Source organism: Podarcis raffonei, chromosome 7 (assembly GCF_027172205.1).
Source record: "Podarcis raffonei isolate rPodRaf1 chromosome 7, rPodRaf1.pri, whole genome shotgun sequence".
In the NCBI taxonomy this organism is placed as follows: Eukaryota; Metazoa; Chordata; class Lepidosauria; order Squamata; family Lacertidae; genus Podarcis; species Podarcis raffonei.
Window position 1 is genome coordinate 6,771,528 of NC_070608.1, and position 20,874 is coordinate 6,792,401.

The following is a 20,874-nucleotide window of genomic DNA, read 5'->3' on the forward strand; positions in this document are numbered from 1 at the left end:
CAACTCTTCGTGACCCCATGGACCAGAGCACGCCAGGCAGTCCTATCTTCTACTGCCTCCCGCAGTTTGGTCAAACTCATGCTGGTAGCTTCGAGAACATGAACTAGCATCTCCTTTTGACATAAGACAGGCACCCACTATTTGTAGCTTCCAGAAACAATTAAGATGTTTTTGTTTTGAGAGGCTTTCCCAACTGGCTGGGGAGGAAATTGTTTTTATTTTGTATTGTATGTCTCTGCCTTGAGTGTTTATGTTTGTATTTTTTTTAAAAAAAACCATCTTTGGTTAGTTTTTTAATTGTTTTGAAGCCTATTTTTAGGTATTTTATTTCATTATTGCCTTGAAATTTATATGAAAGGTGATTAATAAATTAACAAAACCACAATAAAACCAGGGATATGGTATTTCTAACCCCCTCCGCCATCCCTTCCTGCTTGTGTTATCTGAAAATATGGCACAATAAATATTGGCAATATTTAATTTCACAACTGTGAAGATGGGGCAAATTGCTTCCTTGTACTGCATACACCTCATGTTGTAACACACTGTTTCTTCAGGCCTGGGGTCCCCAAGTGTGGCCTACAACTTGCATAATCCCCAGCCTGCTTAGACAATGGTCAGGGAAGATGGACATTGCAGTCCAACAATATTTGGGGACCCACGGTTGAAGAACACTTCAGTAATGTGCATGTGTAGCATACTCTTTGCTTTTACTTGGAGCAGCTAGACTTCATTTGTAGTAGTAGAAACATGACATGCTTGTGTTCACTCTTTCTTAGAAGTAGTTATTTCCCAAATGTGTTGTAGCACGCTTGTATACCTTATTGCAGGGAAAAGACAGGATGAGCTATATGTAAATCACAGGACTGCTTAGTTTGTTATGGCCCAAAACTAGATGGCTCAAAGTTTCTGCAGTGCTCTCTATTTCCTCCTGTCCTGGTGGCTTAGCGAGAAAATTTTGCCTTACCAATGCATTGCATTTTAGCAAGCACTTTCACCAAATGTGACTCATGGAAAGGGTGCAGGCAGAAGAAGGCAAAGGTTGTATTTATTCGGATGAGCATATCCTGTCTTAATTATGCTTGAAGTGGCACCACTGAGAACATTTAGAGTTGATATGAATTAGGCCTTAGTAATGATCATTGCCTTCCACTTCTGAAGTCACTTTGGGGTTTACAGCTGCTGTTCCAACATTTCCTGGAAGGCTGTAAAATGTGATACTAGTGTAATATAGCCCTGCATGGGCTATTAATCTAGTGTATTACATTGGATGTAGCTTTTAGGCAAAGAGTTCTGCAAGCATACTTAGACCTTCACTGCAGTAAAGGTGACTGTGAAAAGACTACTTTAGAAATATGCTGATGCTAGAAAGTTAGAGCTAGTTTTTCAAACAGGATTTTGACTAAGGGAGCAGGAAATAATGCAAATAGGTGATGAAAAGCTATTCACTTTTGTATACCTAGTGTAGTGTTTGAACAGCAGTGTCTACAGGATCTTGGTGCTCTAAAGTTCTACAAACTAGATTGCATTTGATTACAGTCATACCTCGGGTTAAATATGCTTCAGGTTAAGCGTTTTAAGGTTATGCTCCGTGGTGACCTGGAAGTAACGGAATGTGTTACTTCCGGGTTTCGCCACTTGCGCATGCGCAGATGCTCAAAATGTGCATTGCACAGAAGCGGCGAATCACGATCCGCAGACGCGGGTTGCGTTCTTCTCAGGATGCAAATGGGGCTCCGGAATGGATCCCATTCACATCCAGAGGTACCACTTTTACCCCTGCTCTAACAAATGGCCTTAAAAGCCCAAAAACTGATTATGATGTGCCAATTTTCCATTGCAGGGGTGGGACACAAAGAAGTATAAACTTCCTACTAGAAAGGGGCAGAGCTGCTTTACTATTTTGTGCTGTTTATTTCTATGCTCTGTAGCTCCCATTTCTCAAACAGTTGGATGCTCAAAGAAAACTTACATAGAAACATAGAATGGTAGAATTGGAAGGGATCTCGAAGGTCATCTCATCCAACTCCCTGCAATGCTGGAATCCTGCCCACAGCTATCCCTGGGTGGGCTCGAACCACCAACCTTCTGGTTAACAGCCAGACACACTTTGTGGGGCCAGTTTCATTTTGGAGACAATAGGAAGATGATTTTTTTATGCTAGCGTGATCTATAAATACAAGTGATCTAAAAAATTTACTGTACAGGGTGATAAATGTTTTTGAATGGAAATTTCCCCCTCTATACATTTGAATAGATTATTTTTAATGGTTTGTGTCTTTTGGAGGTGCTTTTCCTTAGGAAAATGAACACCAATTATAGAATTTGTTTACGTATCACTTATAAAGTCTGAAATGTTATTTTTTTCCTTCCTACCATTTCAGAATATGACAGATACCTAGCATCTAGCAAAACCATGGCAGCAGCTTACCTAGACCCAAACTTGAATCACACGCCAAGCTCAAGCACAAAGACGCACCTCAGTTCTGGGATGGAGCGTTCTCCTGGGGCAATGGAACGAGTCCTAAAGGTTTTCCATTATTTTGAAAGTAACAGTGAGCCAACAACATGGGCCAGTATTATACGTCACGGGGATGCTACAGATGTTTGGGTAAGCTGATTTAACATTTTTAAGTTCTTTAGAGATGGTTTTTTGAAGGTCATTCTCAGAATGTGAAGCGAATAACTTGAGGCTGAGGGACACAGATGTTGAAGTGTTTACTTGAAGGTCTTTATTCAGCACATGCTGTGAGTCGTTCCAGGCAAAGCTTTGATTTCTAAATATTTCTTGAGAAATATGTCTACTCAGAAGTAAATGTTGTTGAATTCAATGTGGGTTACTGCCAGGTAAGTGGGGTTAGGTTTGAAGCTTTAGCTGACCTATTTAATGCCTTTGCTCAATTTTTTTTTTATCCCCATGAACCACATTACAGCTATTCATATTTATTTGCACCTGCAATCTTTTTGTTTTAAGCTACTGACATGATTAAATAATATTTAAAAAGAATATTTTTCTTGGTTAAACAAGCTAAACAAGACTTTATGGTATGCCATGGTATGCTATTTTTGGTATGGTGTGCCAATTTTTATTTTAGTTGTTTGCAGACAAATATGTTATTTTTCACAAAAACTAAAGTATTGCTCTTGGGCTAACTTAAAAGAAAATAGGATGGAACAGAAAATACTTCAAACACAGGTAGTAGCATTTTACATTTCAAATGACCTTTTGTCTCAGAATTTTAAATATTCCATTGGTTCACTTGAAAGAGAGCACACATTCTGGTTTCATGCTGCAATAGGAAGGGATTTCCATAGTTCAGATGTAATGCTTTTTTCATCGTGAAGGAATTCACTTAGAAAATGCTGCGTGTTTGCAATATGAGTTTGAAAGATACATTTTTCAACCTTGCTTTTAAATCTGAGACTTATAGCTCCAAGAGAACCTAAGCAAATGAGGCACTTACTTAATTTTGATTTCTGAAATTATTGTGGCCCATCCTGTGAGCTTGTTTTAGATACTTGAAGCTCTTTTACAGGTAATCAGCTCATAATTATTGCCATAACAGGCAAGGCATCCCAGGGGAGTACTAAAGCTTCTGTTTCTTACACTACTAGGTATTTTGCTTGCATCACACAAAGATTATGCCTACTTCTCATTGAGGTGCTCAAACTGTGTCTGGGCTGCACCACTTCAGACTACTAATATGTCAGAATGTTCCTACATACCCACTTCAGATTGCTGTACCCTTTAGCCCCAGTCAGCATGTAGTTTGTAGTTTGGCCTACCAATATGTTTAAAAAGGAGACAGTGGCTTGTTTGCCCCAAACAAACCCTGAGCTGTAAGCCGAGAACAAAACCAAGGTTTATTTGAAGAGAAGCAAACCACAGTCCTGGACATCCAGACATAATGCTAAGCCAAACCATCACATAACTCCCAGCAGCATGGCAGTAGCAGGAGTGGGGGAGGAGCAAAGCACATGCAATTTTAGCCCCATGCATTATGATGCAATATTGCTAATTTTGCTTTAAGTCATAATTAACTGTGCTTTAAGGTGCCATGCAAACCAGGCATATAAACTATGCCTATGTTTATAAGGCAATAATGGGTGGCAGGATTGCCCTAAAGCTTAAAAAAAAAATTTGAAAGGGGGTATTTTTTTGAATTAAGCAAAATTAGCAACCAAATACCCCATTTAGACCTGACTTTAGCACTCCTTTCGATTGAAAGTGGTAATGATCATGGAATTCAATATAGAGGATCACTATCAATGCTACTGACTGCGGCATGCTCTTTCTGTGCCCACAAAGAAGGAATGGTACTGAAAAAAATTGGGACATAGCATTACCAGAACATGTAACCCAACATAGGCAAGTCATTGAGGGTAAAATGAAATGAGACAGTTTTGATGATACTTGGTTCCCCTTCATTATTTATATCAATAAATCTCATATGGTCACCAGCATGCCAAACAGCAGTGGAAGGCTACCTTCGGAAATGAGAATGATGACAGTAGAACTCTTCTAATGCTCATGTATTTTATTCACCAGACAAATTGTTCTTTTCATTTTGTTCATTTGTTTTGGTTTTATATATAGATTTTGTGGTATTAAGTGGAATTTTCTAATGTACCTCCATAATAATAATAATAATAATAATAATAATAATAATAATAATTTATTATTTATACCCCGCCCATCTGGCTGGGCCTCCCCAGCCACTCTGGGCGGCTTCCATAGAAACCAAAAATACACTAAAATATCACACGTTAAAAACTTCCCTGAACAGGGCTTCCTTAAGATGTCTTCTGAATGTCAGGTAGTTGTTTATCGCTTTGACATCTGCTGGAAGGGCGTTACACAGGGCGAGCGCCACTACCGAGAAGGCCCTCTGCCTGATTCCCTGTAGCTTTGCTTCTCGCAATGAGGGAACCACCAGAAGGCCCTCGGCGCTGGACCTCAGCGTCCGGGCAGAACGATGGGGGTGGAGACGCTCCTTCAGGTATACTGGACCGAGGCCATTTAGGGCTTTAAAGGCCAGCACCAACACTTTGAATTGTGCCCAGAAACGTACTGGGGAAAAACATTCCAAAAAGTTTTTTAAAAAGAATGAGAAAAAGAATGGGGAAGTGGCTTCGGGAATTGATGTAAGCTACTGTTGATACATGTTTTTCAGGTGATAGCTACCATATACAGTGGTACCCCGCAAGACGAATGCCTCGCAAGACGGAAAACTCGCAAGAAGAAAGAGTTTTCCGTTTTTCGAGGTGCTTCGCCAGACGAATTTCCCTATGGGCTTGCTTCGCAAGAACAAAGCCCATAGGGAAATCTCCGGGGACCTCTTTTAAAATGCTGGCGGTCGGGAGCAAAGACTTTCGTCCACCGCCGGCCTTCAGAAGAGGTCCTGGACCTCTTCTGAAGGCCAGCGGGGGGCAAAAGTCTTTGCTCCCGACCGCCTGCCTTCCCGGGATAGCGGAGAAGCGCAGCGCGTTTCTCCGCTATCCCGGACGGCTTTTGAAGGCAGGCGGGGGGGGGGAGCAAAGACTTTCGCCCACCGCCGGCCTTCAGAAGAGGTCCTGGACCTCTTCTGAAGGCCGGCGGGGGGCAAAAGTCTTTGTTCCCCCCCGCCTGCCTTCCCGGGACAGCGGAGACGTCTCCGCTGTCCCGGGCGATCTTAAAATGCTGGCGGGCGGCAGCGAAGCCTTCGCTGCTGACCCCCAGCATTTTAAAAGCCCGGAGCTTGCGGGGCGGGAGGTGGGGAGAAGGGCTTTTCTTCCCACCGCCAGCCTTCAGAACAGCCTTCTGAAGGCTGGCAGTGGGAAGAAAAGCCCTTGTCCCCCCCCCCCCAGCCTTCAGAAGAGGTCGGGGGACAGACTGTCCCCGGACCTGGTCTAAAGGCGGTTTCCATAGGAACGCATTGATTGATTTTCAATGCATTCCTATGGGAAACCATGCTTCGCAAGACAAAAAACTCGCAAGAAGAAAAAACTCGCGGAACAAATTAATTTCGTCTTGCGAGGTACCACTGTAGCAGTATTACTCTCAGACACAGACTCACAGACTCTCAGACTGCTGACAGATATGAATTGTTCTTTCTGCTCTCGCTATTTTGAGCTAACTGCTGGTTAATAGCTATGCAATTTTTTACATGATCACTTGAAATAAAGTAAATTAAACAGGTGCCCTAGGAGGCTTCTTAATCTTTTAGGCTATGATCCTGTGATCATATCAGTTACTTCACCCAGCATGTAATTTTAACCCCCAGTTGGGTTTATCTTAAAAATGATAGCTTGAAAGATTACTTCGTTTCCTTCATTAGTTTTTTGTAAACCTCACCAGTGTGAGTGGTTTTTGTTTTTATTATTTTTAAATTGACTTGTTCATTAATAATCCACGCTAGTTTTGCCCACCCTCCCCTTTTTTTAATTTAAAAATGGTTGTCCATTTGCAATTCTTAAGTTACATCTGCTTTTCTTTCTTTTTTCATTGTTAACAAAACTGTCCTACTTGGCGAGGTTTCTGAAAAGAAGTCTGTATGTTATGTGGACATTTTTTGTGCCAAGTTCAGAAAGCACAGAAAAAATGAATGAATTGCATTCCATGGCTGCTTCTATTCATACATCGATTGGGGGATGGAGACTTGGAAGTGTGCCCATAGTGGGACTGTCAGGCTCACACTTAGCTATGCATAAATAGATCTTTAGGGTTCAATGCCTGAAATTTGTGCTGACCCACATAGCTCTAGTTATGGACAACTGTGTGTTGCAGTATTAGGAAAACTTGCACTTAAACAACACTATCTGGCAGCAAGCAGGTGAATAACTTCTTCTGTGTTTACCATATTGTTCTCAAGAAATGCTGTGTGGAATTGATAGACCTACAAATATAAGCACTGCAGTTCAGGTTCTTAGTTCAGTGGCACACTAGTCTCGCTGGTTGTCTCCTGAGTGTAGAGCTAGACTGTGATGGGAATTAGATAAACAAAGATTTCACCACCGTCTTAATGTATCCAGTGAAAGGCAAACAGAAGGCATGGTTCTGTTCAGTATGAAAATCTGAAGCAGCTGTTACTGTTCAGTAGTGACCGTTCTTTCACCGTGGTGATTCATGTTGCCTCTCAAGAACTTTTAAAATGTATTATTTATTCACATTTACAGCACTTATATGCTTTATAACATTAAGGTTTCTGGGCTGCTTACCACACATGCATGCATGCACACACACACAATTCAAATACAGAATAAAAGCAAAAGCAACGTAGATATAACAAGAAAACAATACTGACTGCAACTCAAAGTTAAAACACAGGTATAAAAGCTGGGAGAAACATACTACACTTCTAGCTAATATTTCATTACCCATAAACAATTTTATTAAGGAATAACTCGTAATAAACACAAATGCTTGTTATGCTATTCGATCTTATGTATAAAATGTGAATTCTTAAAATTTATGCTCAGGAGACTATTTTCCTTACATTTATATCCCATTTTCTTCTGTCCTGATACCCAAGGCAGCATGCAAGTGGTTCGTAGGTGATCACCCACCCAGGCACTGTCTGGACACAGGCCTGCTTCTGTTCAGCAAGGTGGTGTCCTCATGTGCCGCCTTCTTTTTTTTTTAAAATAATAATATTTTATTAAATTTAACAATAAAGAAAGACATCACCAAACAAAGGACAATAAAAGCACAAAACCAAGATTTCACAATACATAAAATACCTAAAATACAAACATTTAACCTAAAAAAGAAAAAAGAGAAAAGAAAGGGAAAAAAACCACCAGTCAACACACAGAAATAAAATAAGAAAAAACACAAGTCACTCTTTTCTAATTATTCAACATTAATTAACTTATTTTCCTGACTTCCTCACGTCTCCCTTTTTTGTATCCCTTTTTGACAGTTGGTTCAGCAAATTCATATCCTACCACTTTGTCCTTAAGTATCCTACCTCCCAAATTTATAATTTCAAACTTTCACTCTCGTCACTAAAACCCCTTCATTTCATTTCAATGTCATCAGCATTCATACATTTTACACTGCTTCTGTAAATAAATTTTAAATTTCCTCCAATCTTCTTCCACCAACTCTTCTCCCTGGTCTCGGATTCTGCCAGTCATCTCAGCCATTTCCATATAGTCGATTACTTGCATCTGCCATTCTTCCAAGGTGGGTAATTCTTGTGTCTTCCAATGCTTTGCAATGAGTATTCTTGCGTGTCCTCATGTGCCTTCTGACCATATCATGCTCATTCAAGACAGCCGTATATGAATTTTAAGAAAAAACAAACAAATCATTGCATTCTTTCTCTTTTTTAGGGCATAATCCAGAAGATAGTAGATAGTCACAGAGTAAAAAACGTAGCCTGTTACGGTTTACGGCTCAGTCACCTGCAGTCAGAGGAAGTTCACTGGCTTCATCCAGACATGGGAGTGTCCAACGTAAGGGAGAAATTTGAACTATCCCACGCGCCGGAGGAATGGAAGTAAGGCAAAAACCTAGAAGCGTTCCTACTCGTTAAATGCATGATACTTTGAAAACTATGTTGTGTACTTCTCCGTAGTTCCATAGAGGTGGAAGCAGTTAAATTAACAAGCAGATATGTTTTTGTTTAGGAAATGAGAAAGTAAACGATGCAGTGAAATCAGATATTTCGGTGGAAACCCATTCCAGTTGTGGGGGGCAGGCCTGCTAGGTACAGGAAGCAAAATAAAAAAATAATACAAAATGTAAACACAGGAAGAGTAGAACAGTAGCTGGCTGGCTTAGATGAAGCCTGTCCCAGATGGCTTATCTGTTGCCCTAGCAGTCTGAGGTGTGGAAGGATGGAATTGCTTCTTTGCTGTACATTTATCCTGCTGACTAGGCAAGGAGGAGAGGCTATAAAAGACAGTTCAGAAGCTGGATGTTGGGGGAAACAGTTACCAAATATGGGAAAAAAGAGTGGTGAGAGGCCCTAGAGACAGACATGTAGGGTCTACTTCAGGCATAGGCAAACTCAACCCTCCAGATGTTTGGGGACTACAGTGGTATCTTGGGTTACATACGCTTTAGATTAGACTCTGCTAACCCAGAAATAGTACCTCAGGTTAAGAACTTTGCTTCAGGATGAGAACAGAAGTCGTGCTCCGGCGGCGCAGCAGCAGTGGGAGGCCCCATTAGCTAAAGTGGTGCTTCAGGTTAAGAATAGTTTCAGGTTAAGAACGGACCTCCGGAACGAATGAAGTACTTAACCCGAGGTACCACTGTATAACTCCCATCATCCCTGACCACTGGTCCTGTTAGTAGGGATGATGGGAGTTGTAGTCCCAAAACATCTGGAGGGCCAAGTTTGACTACGCCTGGTCTAATTGGTATAAGGAAGAGAATTAAATGCACTCCCTTAGAAGCACCGTGGCTCAGCTTGGAAAAGGCAAGGGGAAGAGGATAGTGGGTATGAAACAGGAAAGACAACTCCCAATATTACCTCTCCCAGTGCTTGAGAGGAAATGGTGGGAGCACAGTTTGGAGATAGTCTGCTGCAAGTTCCTTAGTGTTAGTTGTGGTGAGCTGTGCCCTGCAGGTCCTTGAAGCATATAAGTAGTTTAAATATATTTAAAATATTATTTCTTTGTGGGGAGGGGTGGATGCTGAAAATTCCCTGCAAGCACAGTGTTGCTAGACTGGTTCAGAGTAGTTAGTACACTCTATGGCTGCAGAACCCTGGTTTTGCTTGTCCCTGTAAACACTGGCTATTGAGAATGAAAGATCTTTTGACTATCTCTGACACTGTGGCTCCAAGTAGACCAACAGGGAAAGTTGAGAAACATTTATGAATGTTCTGGAACTGCATCCACACATTCAGTGTGGAACGTTTGGCAATTAAGACTGCTGTAACCTCATTTCCTGCTTTCTCTGGGACTTCTTAGCAGGTTGACAGGCATGGGACATTTGTGGAAACTATCATTCCTGTTAGAAGCACTGCTGAGTTACTGTGGGTCCTTGAGCAAGATGGCTCTCTTAATTATTGTGGCAGAGTTGCAGGGAACTCTTTTGTAATAATAATAATTTTATTTATACCTCGCCCTCCCCAGTCAGAGCTGGATTCAGGGCGGCTAACACCAATGAAATCACAGTAAAAACATAATAGGGGGGAAAGAGAGGGAGAAAAAAAACCCAATTTAAAATACAGGTTAAAATGCAATTTAAAATGAGGCTGCATTTTAAAGTGCAGCCTCATTTTGAAGTAGCTGATAAATCAAGACCATAAGGGGAGGGAAACATAAGGGTCAGACTGAGGCCAGGCGGAATAGCTCTGTCTTGCAGGCCCTGCGGAAAGATCTCAAGTCCCGCAGGGCCCTGGTCTCTTGTGACAGAGCGTTCCACCAGGTTGGGGCCAGTGCTGAAAAGGCCCTGGCCCTTGTTGAAACCAGTCTAACCTCCTTGAGGCTTGGGACCTCCAAAGTGCTGTTATTTGAGGACCTTAAGGTCTGCCGCGGGGCATACCAGGAGAGGCGGTCCCGTAGTTCTCTCTACTTGTGTCAGGCGGAGCCTACTCTGCTCCAGCTTCTCTAGGTCCTCATTAAATTACAGCAAATATGGCAGTACTTGTTTTTTCTAGGCTCTGTAACGGACCTGGTTTGGTGTCTGGCCCTTCTGATGATAGTCACATCACTGCTAGTTTGCAAAAGTAGTGACTCTTCTCATCTAATGAGTGACTCACCCATTAGGACTTCTTGCTACAAGCAAGGAGCTACCATGCACTAGAAAAATGCCTTCTGATTTTTACAGTGTGATTTGGCTCTCTGTGGCTTGCATTCAGTTTGACAGCCTATAAACATTTTTTTTCTGGTAATGCTGAGTGCATTGCAACAAATCAAGTGCAACATGGGTATGAACTATCTTGGGACAGACTTGCTTGTCTCAACCCTTCACATTAAATTAAAAGGTTTTTAAAATTTTGAGTGAATAAAATGTAGCATTTATTTTTCCACATTAACATTTCTATTTCAGTGTTCTGTAGTGAACATGTGATTCTTTTTTCACCAAGTAAATTATCATAAAATCATACAAAATTATACCTTTGACATTTTTTTAAAGTATACTTATATTCAGTGTGACTGTAATTTATGCTGGAAAAATTAGTTCTGAAACGTAAAAGTGCCAGTTTCATTTATAGTATTCACTGGTACTCTCATGTCTTAATGCATTGCAGAAAAAAGATAATAACCTTTAAAAGCAAAGTTAGATAATTGTTCTGATGTTTAGGTGATCAGGTCATATAAAATCCCTCATGAAAGCATCATGAGTTGGTATAAATTATTCATCATCTTTCCAGAGTGTAATTTCATGCTTTATCAAAGATGTGCAGCCTGCCTTCCTCTCTTAATCTGTGGAGGTTTGTTGGGAATAATGAAACCACTGCTGTCATATTTTTTTAATACATGAAACACAGCATTTAGTATCGGATGACAGTGCTTGTAAAAATATTTAGATTAGTGGGGTAGAAGAAGAATTCTGGAAGGGGGCTTGAATCTAATAGCTTTCTACTGTGTAATAATATACAAATGAAGATTCTCCTTAAATAGCTTTAACTTTAAAAAAAAAAAAATGTAAAAAGGAGGCTTCTGTCAGCGCGAATGAGAAGATGTGACAACTTAATTCTGGTATTCATATTTGTGACACCTTTTCCAGAGCTTCTCTATAGTAAAAGAGCCAGAGATGGAAGAAACCAACGGTGGTTAACAGAGAACTAGATCTGCACCAGACCAATGAAATGTGCAAGTCACTCTCGCAGCTGCTTTCTGTTCATGTTCTTCATTCATGGCTGCTCCTGTATTTAGCACTTAGGCAACTTGCTGCCGAGAGCATCTGTGTTCTGCTCTACTGCTGGTGCTGACAACATGTAAACCCCACAATTTGGGCTTCTGATTCTTGGGACTTGCTCAGTGTCCTCATTTTGAGAAGTGCAGTAATGGAATATGAATAAATATGGGGGGGGTTTAAAGAAAGGATAGGATAAAAATCATATTAGTAATAATGATGATGATTAATAATAGTAATGTTTTGGTCTAAGAGACTGGTTTCTGAATTCTGTCCCAGGGACTTCTGGGGCTTCTCTAAAGTTTATCAGGAATTTTTCATTGAGAAAGATCAGTACAGTGGTACCTCTGGTTATGTACTTAATTCGTTCCGGAGGTCCGTTCTTAACCTGAAACTGTTCTTAACCTGAAGCACCACTTTAGCTAATGGGGCCTCCCACTGCTGCCATGCCGCCACCGCGCGATTTCTGTTCTCATCCTGAAGCAAAGTTCTTAACCCGAGGTACTATTTCTGGGTTAGCGGAGGCTGTAACCTGAAGCGTATGTAACCTGAAGCATATGTAACCCGAGGTACCACTGTAATACCAGAAACCTTGTCTGCCATTATTATCAGTGAGTAGCAGCAAGGGAGTTTTGCATGACTTCTGTGTTGCATTCACCATCTACAAGAGACAATGGCCATAAAACCTGGTGAACACCCTGTATGGATTGGAGAGTTCTAGGATACAGTGACCTTGACAATGTGCAGGACATCCTTGGCAGACAAGTCAATATAGAAAGGGTTCCCTGAAAATACAGAGTTTGCAAACCATTGGCCTAGAACAGGGGTCAGGAAGCTTTTTCAGCAGGGGGCCGATCCACTGTCCCTCAGACCTTGTGAGGGGCCGGACTATTTTGAGGGAGGAAATGAACGAATTCCTATGCCCCACAAATAACCCAGCAATGCATTTTAAGTAAAAGCACACATTCTACTCATGTAGAAACACGCTGATTCCTGGACCGTTCATGGGCCGGATTTAGAAGGCGATTGGGCCAGATCCGGCCCCTGGGCCTTAGTTTGCCTACCCATGGTCTAGAAGTTCAGTCAGCCATCCTGTCAAAACGAATACGTTTTTTGCTTTCCTGGAAGTTGCCTGAAAAACCCATTCAGCTCATCTTGACAGATCTGCTGACAGACAATTGACATGAACAACATTAAGCAAAGTACAGTGGTACCTCGGGTTAAGTGCTTAATTCATTCCGGAGGTCCGTTCTTAACCGGAAACTATTCTTAACCTGAAGCACCACTTTATCTAATGGGGCCTCCTGCTGCTGCCGTGCCGCCGGAGCACGATTTCTGTTCTCATCCTGAAGCAAAGTTCTTAACCTGAAGCACTATTTCTGGGTTAGCGGAGTCTGTAACCTGGAGCGTATGTAACCTGAAGCGTATGTAACCCGAGTTACCACTGTATGGTTCTGTAGAATGAGGATGATGAGGACCAAAAGTAGCTCATTGCCAGGAGTCTGTCTTAGGTTGCTCTTATACATCCTGCTGCAAGAAGTCTCAGAGCAGCATCAGAGCACTGATCCCCTTGAGTGTGGCACTTCTTTTTAACTTCAGTGGACCATTGCAGACCTGGATCATGTCTCAGTTGCACTTCTCGCAGCCTGAAACTGCACTACCAGCATAGCATTTAAACTGAAATAAAAACATAATGCAAATCGCTGTCTCCATGCTTAGGTGCTGAACAGCAGCATATGATAACATTTTTCTTCCAAAAAAAAAGTTGAAACCATTATTTTTAGTGGAATGGTTCCTTTTTTAAAAAATTTTTTGCCAATAAGCACAAAGGATGCTAGTGAAATTGGTGTTATTGCTCCCTGACTGTTCATTGTGATAACATTTTCTTATTTACAAAACTTTATTATGCTGAAGATTTGTTTGCATGGTGTATTAGGCAAGTCTCATGAACCTTTTCATTTTGAAAGGTATAAAGGCTGATGTTTGAAATCTTATAATAATTTTCATCTCCAGTTTTTAAATCACTGGAACTTACTTTGCATTATCTAGGGGCAGAGAAGTTAGAATGTTAAAGTCTAAAGCAGTTGCAGTGGTAAAATAGTGTTTACTTCTAAAACTGCAGAACAGTTTTAGTTTTAAAACTGCAGAAGAATCTGCTTGTTGTAAAATGCTTTCTAGAAATAGCTGGTGACGTTTTTAAAAAGAAAAAGGAGCTGCAAACAACTTGCAAGAGATCTCGATTTAGGCAGCCTGTGTAGAAGCCCAGGATTTAAAAGCTCTTGCTTAAGCTGATGATGATCTTCAGGTATAATTGATTGTTTTAATATGGTGCTAACGATGCTTTCATAGGCTGTGACTTGGAAGTTAGATTCATGTTGACACAGCGTGGAGAGTGGGATGATAATCACAGTAGCAAACACATTTAGAATTGAAAGGTGGTGATTTCTTTGTGAGATCAGATAGGAAGAGGTTTACTGTGACATTATTATTTTTTTGCTTGTGAGGAGGACAAAGTGACTTGTTGGCACTTCTGTTTCCTTATAATTTGTGCCATTAAAATATAGCTACAGGAAGAAGCTGACAGTATTTTTTTGCAGAGAATGAAACAGGATGGATGCACAATAATTTTATAGCAATTAACTCATATTTGGATCAAATTTAATGCTATTGTAGGGAAGATATAATAGTTTTAAAGGAGGGTAGCACTTGTAAAGCATATTAGATGTGGGCCAATGTCTAAAAGGGACACTCTTGAGAGTCCCATGGACTGCAAGAAGATCAAACCTATCCATTCTGAAGGAAATCAGCCCTGAGTGCTCACTGGAAGGACAGGTCCTGAAGCTGAGGCTCCAAGACTTTGGCCACCTCATGGGAAGAGAAGACTCCCTGGAAAAGACCCTGATGTTGTGAAAGGTTGAGGGCACAAGGAGAAGGGGACGGCAGAGGACAAGATGGTTGGATAGTGTTCTCGAAGCTACCAGCATGAGTTTGACCAAACTGCGGAAGGCAGTGGAAGACAGGAGTGCCTGGCGTGCTCTGGTCCATGGGGTCACGAAGAGTCGGACATGACTAAACAACTAAACAACAACAACAATGTCTAAAAGAGCTGCATATTTTGGACAGAGATATTGCCAGTATTTCACAGCAGCTGCTGGCGTTCCTTGAGAGAAGAGTTCCATTTTATATTGAGAAGCTTGTTTGGATCTTGTCCATAGCCTTCTGCACAGATCATGAACCAGTTATGTTATGATGGTGAATTACTGAAGGCCAGTAATACAGTTTGTGCATCAGTGTTAATAAGAAATTAGAATTGTATGAATGGTGATTGCTGTGAAGTTCGGGGGTTTCAACAGCACCTTGCATAAGCATATCATTTCATGCAGTTTTAAAATTCCCACCCGTCTCTCTTTAAAAATCAAGCATTGTTTCCCTGTTGCTTTTTGATGTGCATATGAATTCTCACATATTTGGCTCTCATTGCAAGTCTTAATTTCATCTGTCTTGTTCTACCTCCAGGATATGTAGAATATATGCCTGCTGGTAGGGAGAGTTTTGTTTTGATTTCATGTAAGCTGCTCTGAGAGCCTTTTTGGATGAAGAGTGGGGTACAAATGTTCTAAATAAATAAAATATAAATAAATATTATACAGAACGGTTAGAGGTTTTTTTTTTAAATTATGTGATGAAGACTCATAACTTACAAAACACAAAGCATATAATTTTTCTGCATTTTCTATCCTTGTAGATATGAACTTCGAATCCGATACTTACCGAAAGGATTTCTGAACCAGTTTACTGAAGATAAGCCAACGTTAAATTTTTTCTATCAGCAGGTAAACACATACAGCTTTGTTTAAACTTGCTTTTGGAGTTGTGAAAGTCTGCTTTGTTTATATAAGTAGCATGTCGATGCAGGCACAGAAAAATGGTAGTGGTATATGTTATTTGAAAGCACACATCAGAATTGGAGGGAAAGGTTGAGTCTCTTTTGTCATGTTAAAGTGAAAGTTAATGTCTCCCCAATCAAGAAAACCAGTTTAAGGCACCAGTTTTCATCGTATGAGTGGAGTTTGAAAATTTTGCACATAGCAGTGATTAGGTTTCCCCTCTGCGCACTGACCCCAATTTATGTATATGCTGCATTGGGATAGATTCAGAAATACTTCTGTCTAAGACACACTTGCACTGTGGTATAAGTACCCTGGGATATTTCACTCTGGTTAAATTCTGCCTTTCCATAAATAATGCCCAAGGCTGTGGCAAGAAGACATGTTTTGGAAGAGTTTTTCAGATCCTGGGTCTGACCAATGCCTGGACGAAGTTTGCTGTGGAAGAAAGGTGGCATATAATGAAAATCCATGATTAATATGTGTGCAGATATTTCAGAAACTAACTTTCCCCAATAAATTCCAGCTGTTATACACAAATTCCAGCTGTTCTCTATCTATACATCAATTCTTCTAGAGATTCACACAAATCTGTGTAATAAATGTGGGACTTCCTCCCCCAAATAAATAAATAATAATAATTTATTATTTATGCCCCACCCATCCATAATTTCTATAGTTATGTAAATTTTCCATAATTTCCCCAGATTAAAAACATAGGGATATCTCATAAAGCTTTAATGAAAAAGGGTTGCCTTCTTTCTTGCTATAAACTTCTTTTCAAAATCCAATTAACTTAAACCAGCTAACCATCTTCAGACCCTCATCTACTTGGAACTCTTCTAATAATTTTCTTTGTGACCAGGAAAACTCTCTGTATTCTGCAGTTCCATGCAAGCACAGCTATAGTTCAATGGAAATACAGCAAAAAGCACAGGGCTTGGTTGCTGTGGGCAGAATTCATTCATCATCCTGAAAAATCTTGGCTTTTAGTCACTACAGCTGTGAAGATAAGCTTGAAAAGTGAGTGGGCAAAGTCTGGTGGAATCTCAGAAAGTAGAAAGGGGCTGACTAAGAATTTCTTAGTTCTTTAGCTAGTGCAGACAGCAGAGTTTCATTGTGCAATGTAGTCTCCCTTTTCTTCACAATGACTGACAGATTTACTGTAAAATCTTAAGTGGGAATCAATTATGCAAATTAAGTAGAGGTGTGCAAATTTGCTTAAATTGCATATACAATATAAGAGCTGCAGAATGCATTGTCAGTACAGGATTTGTTGTACTCCTTTGAGAGAGATTTTTTAAGAATTATCTAAATTCATGTCAGTAACCTAATTAGAAAGTTACAGCCAGGGATTTATATGTAGCAGTGCAGTGGTAGAACATTGGCTCTGGCTCTGGCAGTGGCAGCCTGGACTCTGGTTCGGGTTTTGGCTCAGCAACTTTTTTTGTCCAGATTTTTACCCCTTGAAATATAGCAACCCTATATTAATGCTTGGGACGTGGGTGGCGCTGTGGGTTAAACCACAGAGCCTAGGACTTGCCGATCAGAAGGTCGGCGGTTCAAATCCCCGCGACGGGGTGAGCTCCCGTTGCTCGGTCCCTGCTCCTGCCAACCTAGCAGTTCGAAAGCACGTCAAAGTGCAAGTAGATAAATAGGTACCGCTCCGGCGGGAAGGTAAACAGCATTTCCATGCACTGCTCTGGTTCACCAGAAGCGGCTTAGTCATGCTGGCCACATGACCCAGAAGCTGTACGCCAGCTCCCTCGACCAATAAAGCGAGATGAGCGCCACAACCCCAGAGTCAGCCACAACTGGACCTAATGGTCAGGGGTCCCTTTACCTTTATATTAATGCTACATATTGGTGTAAAGAATTTAAGTTCATTGAACATAAGTTATCTTTTTCCCCCGTGATAAGGGTGTCGAATAATAACAGCAATTGTGAGGTGGTGGAAGGCTTACTCCAGCGATTTGTTTCCAGTGCAAAGTGTTGCCTAATTCGTACTGGAGTATGATGATGATAAGATGGGTGTAAAATTGCTTTGGGGAGCTCTAGTTTGGATGCATATAGAGCTTGTGCTTGCCAAGGCGGTGATGTGATAGTGTCACAGATCTGTGGTCTGTTCACTGTTCAGTAGAATTGCTCCCAGGCTACTCTCAAGGATTATTGAGTGTGCTAGTATTTGCCATGCTCACTGTACTCTTGCCAGTCGGTTTGTTTCCTTCTGCCAGCAAATCACTGAATTTTTTCTTTAAGCACTGCCTGATTAGTGCCTTGCCTCATGAATTACTTGAATCGTTTTTTGAATACAGAAATGCCAGCACAAGCTGATTTTCAGGAGGACTGGAGGAAGCTTTTGGGACTTGTTTTTCATAATCAGAGATCCTGACATAGCCCTTTAAGTTGTTGTTTTTGTTAATAATATTATCCATTTCATTTCTATACTGTTTATCTTTTAAAGAAAAAATATCAAACAATACTGAAGAAAGTCAAATAAAGTATACTTTCAAGGCAACATAATTATCAGGAATCTAAAACATTATCTTAAAGATTTCAAAATAAAACATTACAAAGGCGGTCAACTGCAGAATGCACATTTAACACAGCAAAGTTAACAAAGATTTTATCTTAAACATTCCAAAAGAAAAAATTGCTAAAGAAAGTCAACTATAAAATGCACATTTAAAACTGCATAATTAGCAAGAAAATAAAATATTTGAATAAAATGTTATCATAAGCATAGAATGTATCTGCTGATGTTGCTGCCAATCTTGCCAGTGGTGGTTCATGGAGGATGGCAGCTGTGGAAGCTCTGGCTCAATATCCTGGGTCTGAGCTAAGACACAGTCAAGATGGTCTCTGGCCTCTTCTTCAGCCTCAGCTTTTGTAGCTGGAGTCAGTCAGAGGTCCACCCTCCCAGGCCAGGTGGAATCTTCCAGGACTTAGAGCCACAATGTTTATAGGCCCTCAACACTTTCATGATGTCAGGAGTGGTCATAGGAAGAGCACTGTGGTCATTAGATTGACAGTGCAGGTTAGGTAATCTATTTAGACATTAGCTTCTTAAATTGCTTAGGGGGTTTTGTTTGGGATTGTTGCTGTTATTGGTATTATTATTATTATTTGTATCTTTATTATGATTTATGTGGAAATTGTTCAATTTGACAGTGTACTTTTTGATGTTTTATTTATTGTCTATGATTACTTTTATTACGTTTGGAACTATGCATTTCCTCCCTCCCCCGTGTTGTAAGCCACCTTGAGCTTGGTTTTAACTATGGAAAGGCAGTATACAAATTATATTATGTATGCATGCATGTATGTAAATTAATTTTTAACGAATAGGTCATAGTAGGCTGTCAAGGGTTTGCAGTACTGCTCTGGAGCCCATTACTGCATGTTAAATCTCTGCCAGACATTCCTGTAGATTTATTTCTTTATCTCATACAATTTATATACCACTTGATTATAAAAAGGCAAAAACCTCCAAGCAGTAGATGTGATGATGGTGATGTAAACTCTCCTTGCCGCCACCACATAATAGACCTCAAAGTGGCCTATAGTCTGACATAGCTCAAGTCTTCCTCAGTTTGTGTTCTGCTTTTGTATTTTCTGCTGCTTCCAAGCTCTCTTAATATAACAGGAAGCAGCTGAGGCTCTAGTCAATGGAAGATACATGTAGGAGTGGTCATCTCTCTCTTGGGACATTTTTCTATTCCAGAGACCAACTAGTACAATGACAGACAGTTAGCTAGGTCAAAAGGAAACTCTTTTAAGAGCAGTCAGGGAAAATGATGCAGACCCATCCGTCTCTGGTGGTAGATAATCCTTACTGTTCTCTGAGCCATGCACATCTATAAAGTCTTGTAAACCTATATCTTACCAGGTGGTGATCTTTCCATATGGCAAGATACATTTACAAAACATCCCAGCTTCCTCCTCCCGGTAAAATTAAAATTAGTAAGATAGTACGCCTGATTACTTAAAGTGATCATTTGCACTAAAAAACTAGCATTGCTTACAATATTATAAAGGTTCCCAAGTGTATAGTTTGATTTTGCCAACAAAATCGGAAGTGGGAGCATATACAAAGACAGCTGGGGGATCTGTCCACCATGACAGAAGGGGTAATTTTAAAGTCATTCTGCCTTGCACAATGCCCTGTTGGCAAGCAGTTCCCTTCCCCCAGTCACTAATGTCCTTATTATTACCATAGAAATAAGGGAGCCTGTGTAATTAGTGCAGGATGTCAAAGATCAACTTGCATTAATGTAGCAACTGTGACCTTTTTGATAAGGCAGAGCAGCAGCTGAGGGCAGATGGCAGCTGAGCGTTACCCTAATGCAAAGCTTTGCTTTTAAAAGCTGTAAAGAAAGAAAAAAACACCAGTCTGTATTTTCTTTGGAGCATGGAAGTCTTGTTTAATGATTTGTCCGTTGTAAAGCTGGCCAAAAGGGAAGGGAGGACTTCTATAAATGAAGCAGAGTAGTAACCACTTTTTACCGTTCAACATTGTAGAAGCCATGATGATTCCACAGGATAAGAAACTTACAACAAATGGGATGTAGGGGGTTTCATCCTCCGACAGCCTACTTTACTTCTTTAACAGATGCGGAGAAGGGACAGAGTGCTCTATCAGTCTTTAGCCGCTTTGCTTGCCTACATGCAGTGCCTTATCTACTTATGGCTACCAGGCAAGTTCTGAAACACAAGGCTGCTTTAAATAATGGCTTATTTAGAGGTCACATTCTTTGCATGGGTTCAACAGCGGCTTGAAATCCATGCTTTTATATACCTAAGTCAGTCGTCTTCATTGCTGACAGTGCTTGTAAGGAAGCCTTGAAAATATACTAGATTGAATAATGTTTTGTTGTGGGCTGGTAGAGGAGGGTAGAGGAAGCTCTGTTCCTTCCCTAGTAACCCTCTGGATTTTCATTGGGCACAGAAAATGACATTCACTTGGACCAGCTTTACATGTCTTTGTTTCTACAGTAACATTCTGGGGACTGTTTTAAATGCTACACTCACCATGGAGATTAGCATCCCCATGGTGAGTTGAACTACCAACCTGCACACGCACACCTGCTCTCTCCATCTGTCTCATGGTGTTAGGAACAACTTTGTACATGTGCGTTCAGAAAGGAGACGTCTGAAGAAAACATAATACTTAACTCTGCACTGTTA

At 40.7% G+C, this 20,874-nt stretch overlaps 1 protein-coding gene across 11 annotated transcripts in view; it reads left to right on the forward strand.

The window, feature by feature from the left end:
• The window catches only part of PTK2 (protein tyrosine kinase 2), a 191,791-nt gene that overhangs the window by 82,584 nt on the left and 88,333 nt on the right, over positions 1–20,874 (forward strand). For all 11 annotated transcript variants that reach the window (XM_053395199.1, XM_053395200.1, XM_053395193.1 and 8 more), the window contains 3 exons: positions 2,385–2,611; positions 8,317–8,483; positions 15,546–15,633. In XM_053395199.1, the coding sequence (XP_053251174.1) occupies positions 2,417–2,611; positions 8,317–8,483; positions 15,546–15,633 (450 nt within the window). In that variant the 5' untranslated portion in view covers positions 2,385–2,416. The remainder of the gene's footprint in view (positions 1–2,384; positions 2,612–8,316; positions 8,484–15,545; positions 15,634–20,874) is intronic.